At 52.5% G+C, this 13533-nt stretch overlaps 1 protein-coding gene across 1 annotated transcript; it reads right to left on the bottom strand.

Moving 5' to 3' along the window:
* Positions 1 to 267: 267 nt before the first annotated feature.
* Positions 268 to 8831, bottom strand: GPX3 (glutathione peroxidase 3). Its single transcript, XM_040498007.1, has 5 exons — positions 8663 to 8831; positions 3886 to 4039; positions 2287 to 2404; positions 1732 to 1831; positions 268 to 1325 (listed from the first exon to the last, which is right to left on the bottom strand). The coding sequence occupies exons 1-5, from the start codon at positions 8747 to 8749 to the stop codon at positions 1104 to 1106; spliced, it is 681 nt and encodes a 226-aa protein (XP_040353941.1). The 5' UTR covers positions 8750 to 8831; the 3' UTR covers positions 268 to 1103.
* Positions 8832 to 13533: the final 4702 nt, after the last annotated feature.

Below are 13533 nucleotides of genomic sequence, written 5' to 3'. Positions count from 1 at the left end.
TGAGCCTCAGTTTCCTCGCCTGTCAAATGGAACACTTCATCTCAGCTCCAGCTGCCTGGAGAAATGTGGGAGGGAACGAGAGCGGATATGAACTGGATTTATAAACTCCAAATGCCGAGTTAGAGAAGCAGAGTGGGCTGGGCCTAGGTAGAAACCAAACAGCAGGCGTCCAAAGCACTCCCTCCAATTCTTTTTCCGTCCTTCTGCTCCCTCCCACCCTCCCCAGCTAGGGTGGCCCCATGGAGGAAGCACCACAGTAGGCTCAGCTGCTGCAGAAAGGCCTTTACTGGGAACACAGGGGTGAGTCTAATACCAAGAGCCAGGGTGAGGGGAGAGGGCACATCCTGCAGAAAAGCAGGGGTGGCATCCCTGCCCAGGGGCCTCAGCCTGAATGCACTAAGGGCTGGCCCTTCAGACAGGCTCAGGGGAGGTCCGCCCACAAGGGCTTCGGGCCCCTCCTTCATGGAGACGCCATCTCTGACACGGGACGTGGCCCTTGCTCTCACGTCTGCCTCGGCTGCTCTCAAGGAGCACTGTGGGGTGGGGGAGGGGGCTTGGGAGGGCCCCTCAGGAAGGAGCGAGGCTGCATGATGGAGAGGGGGAGGATTGGGCAGTGTGGTAGACCCAGAAACTTCTGGGCACTTCAGTGGTGAGATTTGGAGGCAGTGGGAGATGCCGGCCCCAAGGTTGAGGTCCGGGTCAGAGCAGAACAGTTGGATCTGGATCTGGTTTTAACTTGGGCTCCACTGAAAGTGAATGGCTCTCACTGGAACAGAGAACTGGAGAGAAAGGGGAGTTCTCCAGCACTCTCCGTAACACACAGCTGTGGGCACACAAACGGTTCACGTCCCCCATATTTGCGCAGGTAGACAGCGGTGGCTGTACCCATGCACACGCACGGTCACGGAGGCACGTGTGCAGACACCCACATGCGCAGCAGTACAGACGACAATCGTACGCGCACGTTTGGGTCAGGTCGGGGCCTTGTATATTAGTAAGGGGTCTGTGGCGGGAGTGTGTTGTGGTTAGAGAAATGGGTTCCTTCCTGAACAGAGTCCCTCCCCAGCCCCTGCATGGTGGACACAGGGTGGGGCAGGCCTGATTTACTTCCCGTTGACTGTCAGGGCCGCCTGCCGCCTCATGTAGGCCAGGATGTCCATCTTGACGGTGCTGACCGTGGTCCGGTGGTACCAGCGCATGAGGGGCACGCCATCTGGCCCCACCAGGAACTTCTCAAAGTTCCAGCGGATGTCATGGACCTTCATGGGTTCCCAGAAGAGGCGGTTAGGTGAGCCCAGGAGCTCCGAGGTGGGTGGGCAGGAGTTCTGCAGCAGGGATGAGACTGGTGTCAACCCTGCGTGGGGCCCTCCCCACCTCCCGCCCTGGGCCTTCCTGGCAGGTAGGGGAACAGCCTGGCACTGCGAAAAGAATACCAGTTTGGGAGATGAAAGTGGGGTCCTGGGACCTTTAGCAGGTTGTGAGACTCTTAGCCAATCACTTGTGGGGCCCTGCTTGGGCCTTATCTACAAAATGGGCTGTTGAGAGCCTAGTGTCTGCAGAGTCTTATGGTTGCAATGATAGATGCCAAGAAACCCCCCCCAGAACCCAGAAGCAGGGGAGGGTGGTCCAGGCCTTGTCTCTGCATGGGCGGGAACAGGAGTGGCTGCAGCCCTGTTCAGAGCCGGTGTCAGCCGGGCCGAGAGACGCCCGCAGAGGTGACTGTATACTCACCTTCAGGAACGTGTAGAACTTCTGCTCTTTCTCCCCGTTCACATCCCCTTTCTCAAAGAGTTGGAAATTGGGGACGAAGCCCCCACCTGGTCGGACATGCCTACAAAGAATATTCTTATGTGGGTCCCAAGGAGATGGGCACAGGCCCAGAAATGACAAGGAAGGGACTGAACAGGGAGGGGGTGTTGGGAATCTGGATTTTATTCCACACCAGGCAGCTGGAGCTGATATTGAATGGGCATAGGCATAGTGTGGGTCTGCAAGCTTCTTTTTCCAGTTTGGTACCTTCTCAGTAACCCTGTCCCCTGCCTACACTCTTCCCCCACCCACCCCTGCCATCCCATCGTGCACTCACATGCAGTCATCCCTGTCCCTGACCCCTCTTTCATTCATTTCAATGAATGGGGTTCCTGGAAGGGGAGCATCGTTCTTGGTGGCTGAGTATCTGTCACGAGTAGGGGCCAATGCAAGAGATGCCCGGTGCTTAGGCGGAGGCACAGGGCGGGGCTGTGCTTTCTCAGAGGAGCTTTCTCGGGACACGAAGCAAGCACTCACTTGAGGCTGGGTAGGATTTCCGAGTTTTCTCCTGGTTCCTGTTTTCCAAATTGGTTGCAGGGGAAGCCCAGAATGACCAGACCAAATGGTGCAAGCTCTTCCTGTAGTGCATTCAGTTCTGGGCCAGGGAAAAAGAGGGCAGAGGTGAAGGTACTCTATCAAAGAGCCCCGCGTCATCCGTACCACTCCTCCTGCTCTCCCATTGGATAGCTGAAATCATTGAGGCCTGACAGGCGAAGGGCCTTGCCCAAGATCGCCCAGGGAGTGTGGCACCACTGGGATGCGAGTCCCATCCTCCTGACTCCAGTCTGGTTGGGTTGGAGGTCTGGGGAGAAGCGAGAGCAATACTCTTCCTCAAATCAGTAGTCAGTCACCCGCCCACTGCCACTGGGCCAGTAAGCCGAGGGCTCCTGCCAGACTGTCGGGATTGAGTTGCCTAGACCAAGAGCCATACATCCCTGGGCAGAAGACAGGACTTCCTGGGGAGGGGGTGGGAGGTGGGTGGGGCCATCACCACCCTCCCATACTTCCCCAGCTTGAGAATCAAAGGGAGGCCCTGGCCCAGCACCCTAGTCCCCTCGGTGCACCTGGTGCACCTGGCCTCTCGTGCAGTTGCCAGCACCCAGCCCATCTCTTGCACACTCTGCTCTCTTCCAAGAGCTACACAGAAGCATTCTAGCCAGAGCACCCAGTGCCCACTGGGCCATCCAGCCTGCGTCATTCCACGTCCAGGAGTTTGCCTGAGACTGGCAGGCAGACATTCAGGGTCAGGTTGCCCTTGCTTCCCCCAGCCCCATCAGCAGACTGTGCTCAGCCCCAGAGCATTTTCCTGTGGGCAACGTCAGATGCCTTTGGCCTGCCTGTTCCCCCAGGTTGTTGACTCTTAGCCCCAGCTGAGAAGAAAGGAGGGAGGATACGAGGATCATGAAATCTCGGTGAAACACCTCATACAGCCACTGACACACAACTGGGGGCCTCAGCCCAACTGTCTGCTTTCCAGACAGGGGCCAAGAGAGGCACCAGGGCAGATGGGAAATTCAGGATAAAGCTACCATTTCTTACTCCAGTGAAAGGACACTCCAGGTACAAAACAAATCTCTTCCATCTCGCTGCTTTCGGGGCAGTTGAGGTACCCAGGGAGGAAGGATAACTGGGAATGTTCTAGAACACGTCTGAAGGTGATCAGACCTTGGGCTTACATAATCTTCACAAAAACACGGAACACAGGGGCGCCTCGGTGGCTCCGTCGGTTAAGTGTCCGACTGCAGCTCAGGTCATGATCTCACGGTTCGTGAGTTTGAGCCCCGCATCAGACTCTGTGCTGACAGCTCAGAGCTTGCGGCCTGCTTCGGGTTCTGTGTTTCCCTTTCTCTCTGCCCCTCCCCCACTCGTGCTCTGTCTCTCTCTGGCTCTCAAAAGTAAATAAAAACATTAAAAACATTTTTAAAAAAACCATGGAACACAGTAGAACTGGGATACACGGTTTGGCATTTCGTGATCTGTCACCCCTCTCCCCTTGCATCAAAAACGCTCCTGTGATTGAAATGTGCCCAACTGGCAGAAACAGCCCCAGAGCAGGGAGGGAAAGCGGGCTCTTACCAACGTACTGGCCTGTTAGGCCTCAGTAGCTGGCCACGTTGACAAACAGGATGTATTTGCCAGCGTACTGCTTAAAAGGGATGTACTCCTCCCCATCGATGGTCAGGGCTCCGTATTCATAGATAGTGCCGCTCCCGCCAGCGTGGCAGTCCGTCTGAAACACAGGAAGACCGGCACCCGGGAGCAGTTAGAGCTGGAAGGGAACCTGGCATCTCCGTTTTCAAGACAATAAAAGATACCAGTAAGGGGGAGTGACTTTCCCAAGACCACTCCAGAGTGGACCAGAACCGAGCTCTAATCCCTTATGCAAAGGGATGATTACGAAAGCGCTTAATCGTCTGGTGAGCGTATGGAAACCCGGAGAATGATTTACAGTGACCATTACTTCCACTTCACATGCCAATTTGTGAACATTTGCCAGGCTTGGAGGGAGACCATGCTGGTGCTGGAGGTTGCATTTCTGGGTGCTGATGGAGACTCCTGGCATGGCCAGTGCAACCAGCCAGGCAAGTGATGATGTGGGCCTGAATGACAGCATTGTGGAAGAGGGACTGGACAGAAAGGAGGAAGTGGCAGTGTAGAAAGGGGTGATTCGGAGGTTCCAAATCCGGAGGGCTGGAAAGCTGAGGCTGTTGCTATAAAACAGGGAAGCAGGAGGAACCAGGAAGGGGAAAGGCCTGCTGAGAGGATTTGGCACCATGGCAAGGGGAAAGCCTGGCACGTATGAGATGTTCCCTGCGAGTGTGCAGCTGAGACGACTGTTATGCCTCTCTCTTTGCTGCCCTACCCCCAGTCAACCTCCAGAACAAGTAGCCAACAATGGACTCTGAGGTGGGGGACCTGGGGTCCTCGTCCAGCTCTGCCACCAACACTTTGTGTGGTCTGGTGCTAGCCCTTTCTCTGGGCTGGGTCTCAGTTTCCTCTTTCATAAGATGAGAACCTCGAACTGGACGAGCTTTGCTCAACCCTGCTGACTTGTCAGCGTCACTATCAGGAGAGGAGGAGTGGGATCCCTGCCAACCAGCACGACATTGCATCAGACCCTTCTCTGTGCCCGCCCTGGCTCTGGTACAGACTACGAAAATCTGGGTCTGCTCTCGAAAGGGTGACTCGGCATCAATAACACAATCAGCAGAGGCGCTGGTCGTGATGGGAAAGGAAAATGTTGCCACCACTGTAGCAGGAAATCTCTGGCCCTAATGTCGTAGGAGAGGGGTCGCAAGACAATAAAACAAATCAAATGCAAACCACCATTATAGACCAGGAGAGACAGAGACAGGTGATTGGAGTTACAGAAGCAAATCCACACCCTCTCCTCCCCATCAACCAAGAAGACTTCCTGTAGGCGAGCGAGGTACCTGGGCCCAGTTGGGCAAAGGGAGTCATCTGGCTTAGCAGGGTGTGGCCCCAGGACAGTAGAGAAAAGCCACCCTCTGTCTGGAAGATGCCGCAGGCCTGCTGAGCCAGATGAGGTAGGGCTCCCTCCAACAAGCCAATCCCTGAGAGCTGCAAACTCTCTTCTTGGCTTCGATGCAAATTCCCTGCTTTCCATGAGGCTGATATTCCATGCCCTGTGATTTCTGGTGGGTACTGGAAGCAGGCCTGAGAACTAAGCTCAACATTCCTCTAGCCCTTGGGCCTCCTTGGCCCCAGTTGGGTCGGTTCCACCACAAAATACAGACAAACAGGACACAACAAACATAGCCCAGCTGACCACAGAGGTCTAGCAGCCAGAAGGAAAGTCCTCCCTACACGTCTCTCCAGCCTCTCCAGCTCTTCCAAAACTCCACCCTAATCCAAAAACAAATTCTGGGAAATGGAGAGAACAAAAGCCAAGAGGTTGTCTAAATAATGGAAGCTTGTAAACAACGGGAGGATCAGCTTCTGGGCACAGCTTCGGGCTGGGGGTGGGGCAAGGGGAACCTCTTCTCGCTAGGTTTTAGACGTGGCTGGCTCTGGGGCCCTGGGGCAAGTGAGCCAATTTTACTCTCCAAGCCTCAGTCAGCTGACAGGGGAGGATATTACCACCCACCTCCCAAAATGGCTGTAAGAATCTATAGACAGATCAAAGAAGTCTGGAAGACCTCTTGGAGAGAAATCCCCACGTCGAGGGATGGATACTGGTTATTCTGCCTGAGGCTAGGGTAAAGGGCCCTGATGTCCCTACATTATTGTGAAGAGGCCTTTGATGTTCCCCAGCCAGTGTAAAGAAGATGATGCACTGTGCAAGGTGTCTCCAGGAGAAGGGATGATGACAAAGCCTCCGAGCTTTCTAGTGGGGACAGTGAGGCCGGGGTTGTGGATTCAGACTGATGGGGGTCAGAGGGTGGCCTATGGTGGCGGAAGCCATGGCCTGTACTCACCACTGAGCACTGCTACCCAGTCCTTACGCGAGCTGTGAGCCTCCTTCCCTCCTCTGGGCCCAGGAATGCCAGAGCCCTGCACCTTAAACAGGGAGGCCAAAGGAGATGGTGGGGAGAGGCAGCTCAAGTGCCTCAGGCCTGCCACGGTTGGATGAGACAGGAGAGTGCTGGTGACTTGGAAGCTGGAGGGGGTCTCAGCCAGGACCCCGGCTGGCTTGGGCTGCTGGTCTTGGATCTTTCTCCTCTTCCATCTACCACTCCCATCGATGTGATGGTATGAAAGGAGACCTGGCCTGGGGGCAGGAGACCTGAGTTCTGGGCCTGGCCCGGACTCCTGTAACCACTCCTTTCCCTTCTGTGGGGCTCTGGCTCCTCGCCTGTCAGATAGGCTCAGATTCAGTGCTGTCTTAAGGGCTCTTCAGTTCTGTCAGCCTGTGGTTCCATGATTCTCTCTGCCTGCTTTAGTCACCTAGAAACCAGCGGTTACTAGGATCCTATGCACGTCAGCAGCTGTTACCCTTCTTCAGCTTCTGCAAAGTCCTTCTGCACAGCAAGTACAGAGAGCCTGGGTGGCTTTAAGCTGGACTGGAGGGGGGACACAGCAAGGAAAGGAGGATTCCTTTTGTTATCCAAGCTCCTCCCTTTGAACTGGGAGGAGGCAGCCAACCCTCTGAGACTGTCACCTACTGTCTATCCCATTCCTCACAGGCCCCCCATCCTATCCCTTGGCCCTGGAGTTGGGGGGTAAGGTAGGTGGTTGGGTCTTAGAATCCAGCGCTATGACATTTCGACTCTCTAAGGGCCTGGGTGGAGAGATGCACATACCCAGCCTGTTAGCCAACAGGTCCTAGCTGGTTTGTATCTGATAGGATCATACCTCACCCTAAGACTTCTCTAGACCATACCCATCCTGTTCTCTCTGAATCCATCAATTCCTCCCCAGACAACACATGGCTATGATGAGTTATTCACGGGTCCACGTTCTTACCCCCGGCCTTCTTGAGTCAGGGCCCAATCTTCTCTTCTCTGGCTCTCCGCAAACAGGGTAAAGGACTGACTCCATGGCACTGGGCTGCCTACCCCTACCTTTACCCCACACCACCATCGTGAAACTCAGTCCCATCTCTGCCCTAGAAAATGAGTTGGGGATAATGAACAGGGCTGGATACAAAGGAGGAGGCATGTAAGAGGTGGCTTCATGGCCATCCAATTTCTATGCTTACTCCAAAGAGAAACAGACTGAATAGGATTTAGCTGAGGACAGGACAGGGGGATAGAAACATACAGAAGGAACCCTGTGCTTGGAAAGGGCTAACTGAATAGTGAATAGAACTTTGGAAATAGAATTATGAACTCCTCAGATATTAAAATAAAAACCCAGAAGATTTTAGAAACACAGAAGCTCAAAGCTTCTCTTGAGCTTACACAAGCATGTGGGGTGTGTGTGTGTGTGTGTGTGTGTGTGTGTGTGTGATGTGTGTTGGGAGGGTGGAGACAGAAAGCTCTCTGTTTGGGTCTATCCCTTTGCCTGGTTTCAGCTTACCACCCTGGAAGCGATCTACTGGGCCCACCTTGGCATACGCTGTCCAAAGACATAAGGACGCTGGGTCACCCCACTCCTGGCCTCAGCATCCCCACCTTACCTAAGGCTTTGCTCGGGCCACTATGGGCAGTGGGTGTGGGTAGTGAGGCTGCCACAGAACTCTGCCCAGACCTTCAAGGTAGATTTTGCAGCTTCTCCAAACATCCTCTCTGAAACCATCAGCTTCATTGTGCCCCTGACCACCCCCACACCCGTCCCTACCGATGGAGAAACTGAGGCCCAGAAAGGATTGAAGATCTAGCCAGAGTGCTGAGTGGTGTCACAGATCTCTACGCCTTCTACCGACGCCCTGGAATCCAAGTGGGCATTTCTACCTGCGTTAATTCTTGAGCTAGAAGAGCCCCCACCACAGTTCTTTGAGACGGGAACTACCCAGCTCCTTCCCTTTCTCCTAGCCTGTCAGTCACCCCCGGGAACCTCCGCAGCCAACCCAGACCCCGGGTCTCTGCGCCCCCGCCCCCTTCAGGCCCGACTGGAGGGGAGTAGCTGAAGACAGTCGTGTCATGCATGTAGCAAGGCGACTCTGAGGCAGCTGTGGGGCAGAAGGGGTCAACTCGGCGAGAATGCCCCATCCTCCCTATACATTCTGCCCACCGGGGGCACCCAGATCACCCATAGATGGAGCTGTGAAGACCCGCGCTCCGGGTGGGGGTCCCGGCGGCGGAGAGGGAGGAACCGGAGTTAAGGGTCCTCGCACCAGGTGTTGCCCTTCTGGAGGGGAGCCTGGGAAGAGGGGTGCCTCGCCACCGAGAAATGGACACCTGGGGGCTCTGCTCGTCCCGCCAGGTCCCCACCCCGGAGGCTCACTCACCTTGGACTTCTCCTGCCCCCGGCTCGGCGGGACGAAGCCAGCCAGGAGCAGGGAGAGAAGACAGGACGCCCGCAACAGGCGGGCCATGGCGGGCTGGGGGCGCGTCTCGGGCTCGCCTGAGACGCGGTCTGATCCCGGGCCACCGCCGTCTGAGGTGTCCGACGCTCCCAGCCACCTTTCAAGCCCTCAGCGATGACCAATCCGCGGCCGGGCCGGAGTCCCTGTAGCCAATCGCAGGGCGACTGGCACTTCGGGGGCGGGCACTCCTTCTCCTCCCCAGGCTCCGGGCGACAGTGACATAAGCAAGTCTGGGCAGAGATGGGAGCTGGTCCTGGTGAACCCATGGGGCGGCCCCCTCTTCTTTCGGCTCTAAAGTGCAGGAGGAGGCAGGCACAATATCCTCCAGCACAGCCAGGGGAAAGGGCTTTAAATAGCACCGAGGAACTAATGCAAGGCTCAATCCTAGGAAGCATTTCTTAGCCCTAGGTTTTAAAACACTCGTGGTGTGCCCTCTCTCCTCTTTCCTCCATTCCAGTTGAAGGGATGTTGAGGATTAAAAATGTCTGCAAGATCTGACGTGAGCCTTCAGGAACATTTGCTCCATGCAGGTTCGGTGCTTAAGAAGCAAACAGTGGGTGCCCACGGATTTTGCATGAGGTACACTGGGGTACCTCAACTGATGTGGGAGCAGAAAAGTACGTTTGCTCACTGTGTAGTCTTGAATGTGTTGCTTTCCCCCTCTGGGTCTTGGTTTACCCAACTGTGTAATGATGGGACTAGTTGTTGACCTCCTGAAGACCTTCTGGTTCTAAAATAAGTGACAGACCTAGAACAGAAGTTCCCGGAGAGCAGAGACCAAAACCAACACCTGGAACAGGGCCCAGAACACAGGTGCTTAATATTTGTTGCATTAATCAATCAAATAATTCATTTCTCTGCTTGGGGAGAACTGCTGATGAAGTCAGGCAGCTCTAGGTCTGGGCTGTCTTGTATGATCCTGCTCGTAGATAGGGGAATGCGTTGGGATCAGTGCATTCCCAAATCTGCCCAACTACCAGAGTCACCTGGGAAGCTTATAACACATTCCCAGGCCCCACTGGAATCACTGTATTAGAATCTCCAGGGGCAGAGGCCAAGAATCTGCCTTCAGACATGTTCCAAACATGATTCTGAGGCAGATGATTCTCTGTCTTCTAGTGGAGAAGTGCCTTGAGATAGCATGCCTTTACTATAATGGAAGATACTGATCTTTTGCAGACAGTATCTGTCTTCTTCCAGACAGAATCTGGAAGTTCTGTCTCAAGTCCCATATTCTCTGTAAAGCCTTTCTTACTTCAGATCACAGCCTGTTGAAGGAAAGGGAACCTTGAAGGCCAGGAAGTCTTTCAATGAGTTAAAGTGCAGGGGCATTTGAACAATGACTGACACAGAGTCATTAAATGTTAGTGCTCAATAAATGTTATTCAGCCTCCTCCTTTCACTGAAGCCTAGAGATGGAGAACAATTTGTCCAAGTTCCCATAGTAAATCGGTGGCAGAGAGGGAACCAGAATCAAGATCTCTACACTCCAGTCTCAGGCACTCTCCACTTTGTTCTGTTGTCTTTTGAAGGTCATATTTACCCAAAGATACAAAAATGTCTGGATACCTAGCAGTTTGTCAGAAACCCATTGTTCATTATCATTAGTAGGCATCTAATGACCCTGAAAATATGTGCCTAGCATCATGTTAACACCAGGAGAGATGTCAGAGAGTTTTCTGGAAGTTACAGTCTCAGCCCTCCAGGTGTGTCCAACAGAGCCAGGACGAGGATGAGGCAAGTGGGCACCTAGGGTCTTGCAAACGCACAGCTGGCACCTGAGAGTGAGTGTCTCCTTAAATTTTGTACTCTGTGTGCCTGACTTGCCTCATCCTAGTCCCAGACCTGGTGTTCACTTTCTTCGGGGGAAAGAAGAAGAAGCCAGAGGCCTGAGGCTTATTGTGGGGCCGCACACAGATTACTTTCCTTCTCTGGGCCTCAGAGTCTTTGACAGTGTCTCATATGGATGGTCTTTGTGGCTCTACAGTTCTAAGGGTCTGAGGAAGGCCTGTGCTGCACCAAACTCAGGAGTACTAGCTTCACGGACAGTGGGCTGGGGGTCAGGCGAGCACGGCCTGGCACTGAGGATAGCCTGCGCACTGCTTTCAAAAGAGGGCTGAGACTTCCCACCAAGAAGACGAAGACAAACATGAAAAGAGTACGCCCCCGCCTTCTCACCGCCCACATTTTTAGCTCATTTGGTTGATTTGTTCCCAGAACCCTATGTTTTGAAAGATGTTATTCTCCACTGGGCTGTTTCCTCTTGCTCTCAGGTTGAAGTCCAAATTCCTTAGCGCTTCAGACAATGTCCTCAAAATCCAGCCGCACTCCTCTCATTCTACCCCGGCTGTGCGGGACCTTTTTTCAGTTCTTCCAATGTGCCATTCTCTCTTGCCTCCAGGTTTTGTCTAGGCTGTCCCCCCTGCCTGGAGCACTCCACCTTCTCTCCTTAACTGGTTCTCTCCTACCATTTTTCAGGTCTCCACTTTTATTCAGGTCCCCTTGCTTTAGTATTGTTCCTAGAGCATCTGATACTTTCTATATCAACCCTTTGTTGTCCTTTATCATCATTTCTTGTTTACTTTCTACACTAAGTCACAAGGTCCACAAGAGCTTCATTCCCAAACTTTGCACAGGGCTTCCTACATGGTAGATGCTCAGTAAATATTAAATAAATGAATGTTAAATAAAATGCTACTTAGCATATAGAATAAGTGGAACTTCAGGTCAACACGTGCTAACAGTCTGAGCAGACAAAACTGGTCTGATTCTAGCTGCTAGTAAGATTCGAAACATGTGAGTTACTGAGTTATCACAGCAGAGTAAATGATTTGCATTGAGTTTCAGGAGAGGAAGGGTGGAAACAGATGCCGTAGAGGAATCATAAGCCAGTTGTGTTTCCAGCCTGAGAATGTGCTCTCCAGAGTCCCAGACAAATGGGCACCCAGTGCCTCTTCTCCATCCTTTTTGGAGACATAAATAGGGAGCTTACTATTTGGTGGGTAGACAGGGACCACAGATGACTTAAAGGAGGTTTTTATTTTTTTTTTTTTAAATTTTTTTTTTCCAACGTTTATTTATTTTTGGGACAGAGAGAGACAGAGCATGAATGGGGGAGGGGCAGAGAGAGAGGGAGACACAGAATCGGAAACAGGCTCCAGGCTCTGAGCCATCAGCCCAGAGCCCGACGCGGGGCTCGAACTCACGGACCGCGAGATCGTGACCTGGCTGAAGTCGGACGCTTAACCGACTGCGCCACCCAGGCGCCCCTAAAGGAGGTTTTTAAAAAGTACTAATGCTCTCTGTCTCTGAGGAAGATAGAACATGAGTTAATAAACAAGAGGGGCTATAAAAAGCCAAAACAATGGAAGCCAGCCCTATCACTGCTGAGTAAGCACTGGACTTGGTGATGGGGTCAGCCAGCCCAACTGATGGGTCCAGATGGGGGCAGCAGAAGGGAGGCCCAGCTCCCATCACCTCAGTGCCAATTTCAAACGGTAGCCCTCTTTTGCAATCCAGAAGGGATTGCAGAACCCAGGTGTGGCCCTGTTGCTGCCAGTTGCCTAAATAACTAGCTGATCCAATCTCAGAGTCAGCCTAGAGACAGGGAGTTCTTCAAGAGACGTTGCTAGAGCCCCTACTTTTGAAACGTGGGCCTTTCAAACTCTGGGCATTGGTTTCCTCATCTATGGAGTAAGAAGTTGGACGAGTTGATCTTATTGTTGGACAGTAAGAGTAACAGCCAGCCCCCAGCATCCTGTATGTACCAGATATTGCCTTAGATGTGTTAGCTTTTTGAAAAATCCCTGCAGCCTCATGAAGTAGGTAACATCATTATGGCCATTTTGCAGATGAAGAAACTAATACATAGAGAGGTGGTAGAACCAGGATTCTGACCCAGGTATTTTGTCTCCAGAGCTCTTGCCTTTAATCTCTAAGGCTGTGTTGTCCAACATGGCAGCCACCAGCCAGGTGTGGCTAGTGAGTGCCTGGAAGGTGGCTAGTCCAAATTGAGATGTGCTACGCGTATAAAATACACACTGGTTTTAGAAGACTTAGTATGAAAAAGAGAATGTAAAATACCCTAATAAATGTTTGTATCATTACATGTTAAAATATTAATATTTTATAGATTAGGTTAAAGAAAATGTATTCTTGACATTTATTTCACTTGTTTCTTTTTACATTTTATTTTTTTATTAAATTTTTTTTTTCAACGTTTATTTATTTTTGGGACAGAGAGAGACAGAGCATGAACGGGGGAGGGGCAGAGAGAGGGAGACACAGAATCGGAAACAGGTTCCAGGCTCTGAGCTATCAGCCCAGAGCCTGACGCGGGGCTCGAACTCAGGGACTGCGAGATTGTGACCTGGCTGAAGTCGGACGCTCAACCGACTGCGCCACCCAGGCGCCCCTCTTTTTACATTTTAAAATATGACTGATAGAAAATTTAAAATTATGTAAAATTACATATTAGAGATGTTATATTTCTATTGGACAGTCCTGGTTTAGGCTATATAATCATGAGATTGGTAAAGGATTATGGTTGTCTGTGAAATCCAGGCTTATCTCCTGGGGCACCTGGGTGGCTCAGTTGGTTAAACATTTGACTTCAGCTCAGGTCATGATCTCATGGTCCTTGAGGACAAGTCCCGCATCTGGGTGAGCTCGAGCCCAGCTTCGGGTGAGCCCCACTTCTCTCTCTCTCCCCCTCTTTCTCTGCCCCTCACTCACTTGTGCCTTCTCTCTCTCTCTCTCTAAGAAAGAAAGAAAGAAAGAGGGGAGGGGAGGGG

This window comes from Herpailurus yagouaroundi, unplaced genomic scaffold (genome assembly GCF_014898765.1).
Source record: "Herpailurus yagouaroundi ecotype Mexico unplaced genomic scaffold, PumYag 29, whole genome shotgun sequence".
Lineage (NCBI taxonomy): Eukaryota > Metazoa > Chordata > Mammalia > Carnivora > Felidae > Herpailurus > Herpailurus yagouaroundi.
The sequence above is the reverse complement of the archived record's forward strand: the minus strand, read 5'-3'. Positions and strand labels throughout refer to the sequence as shown.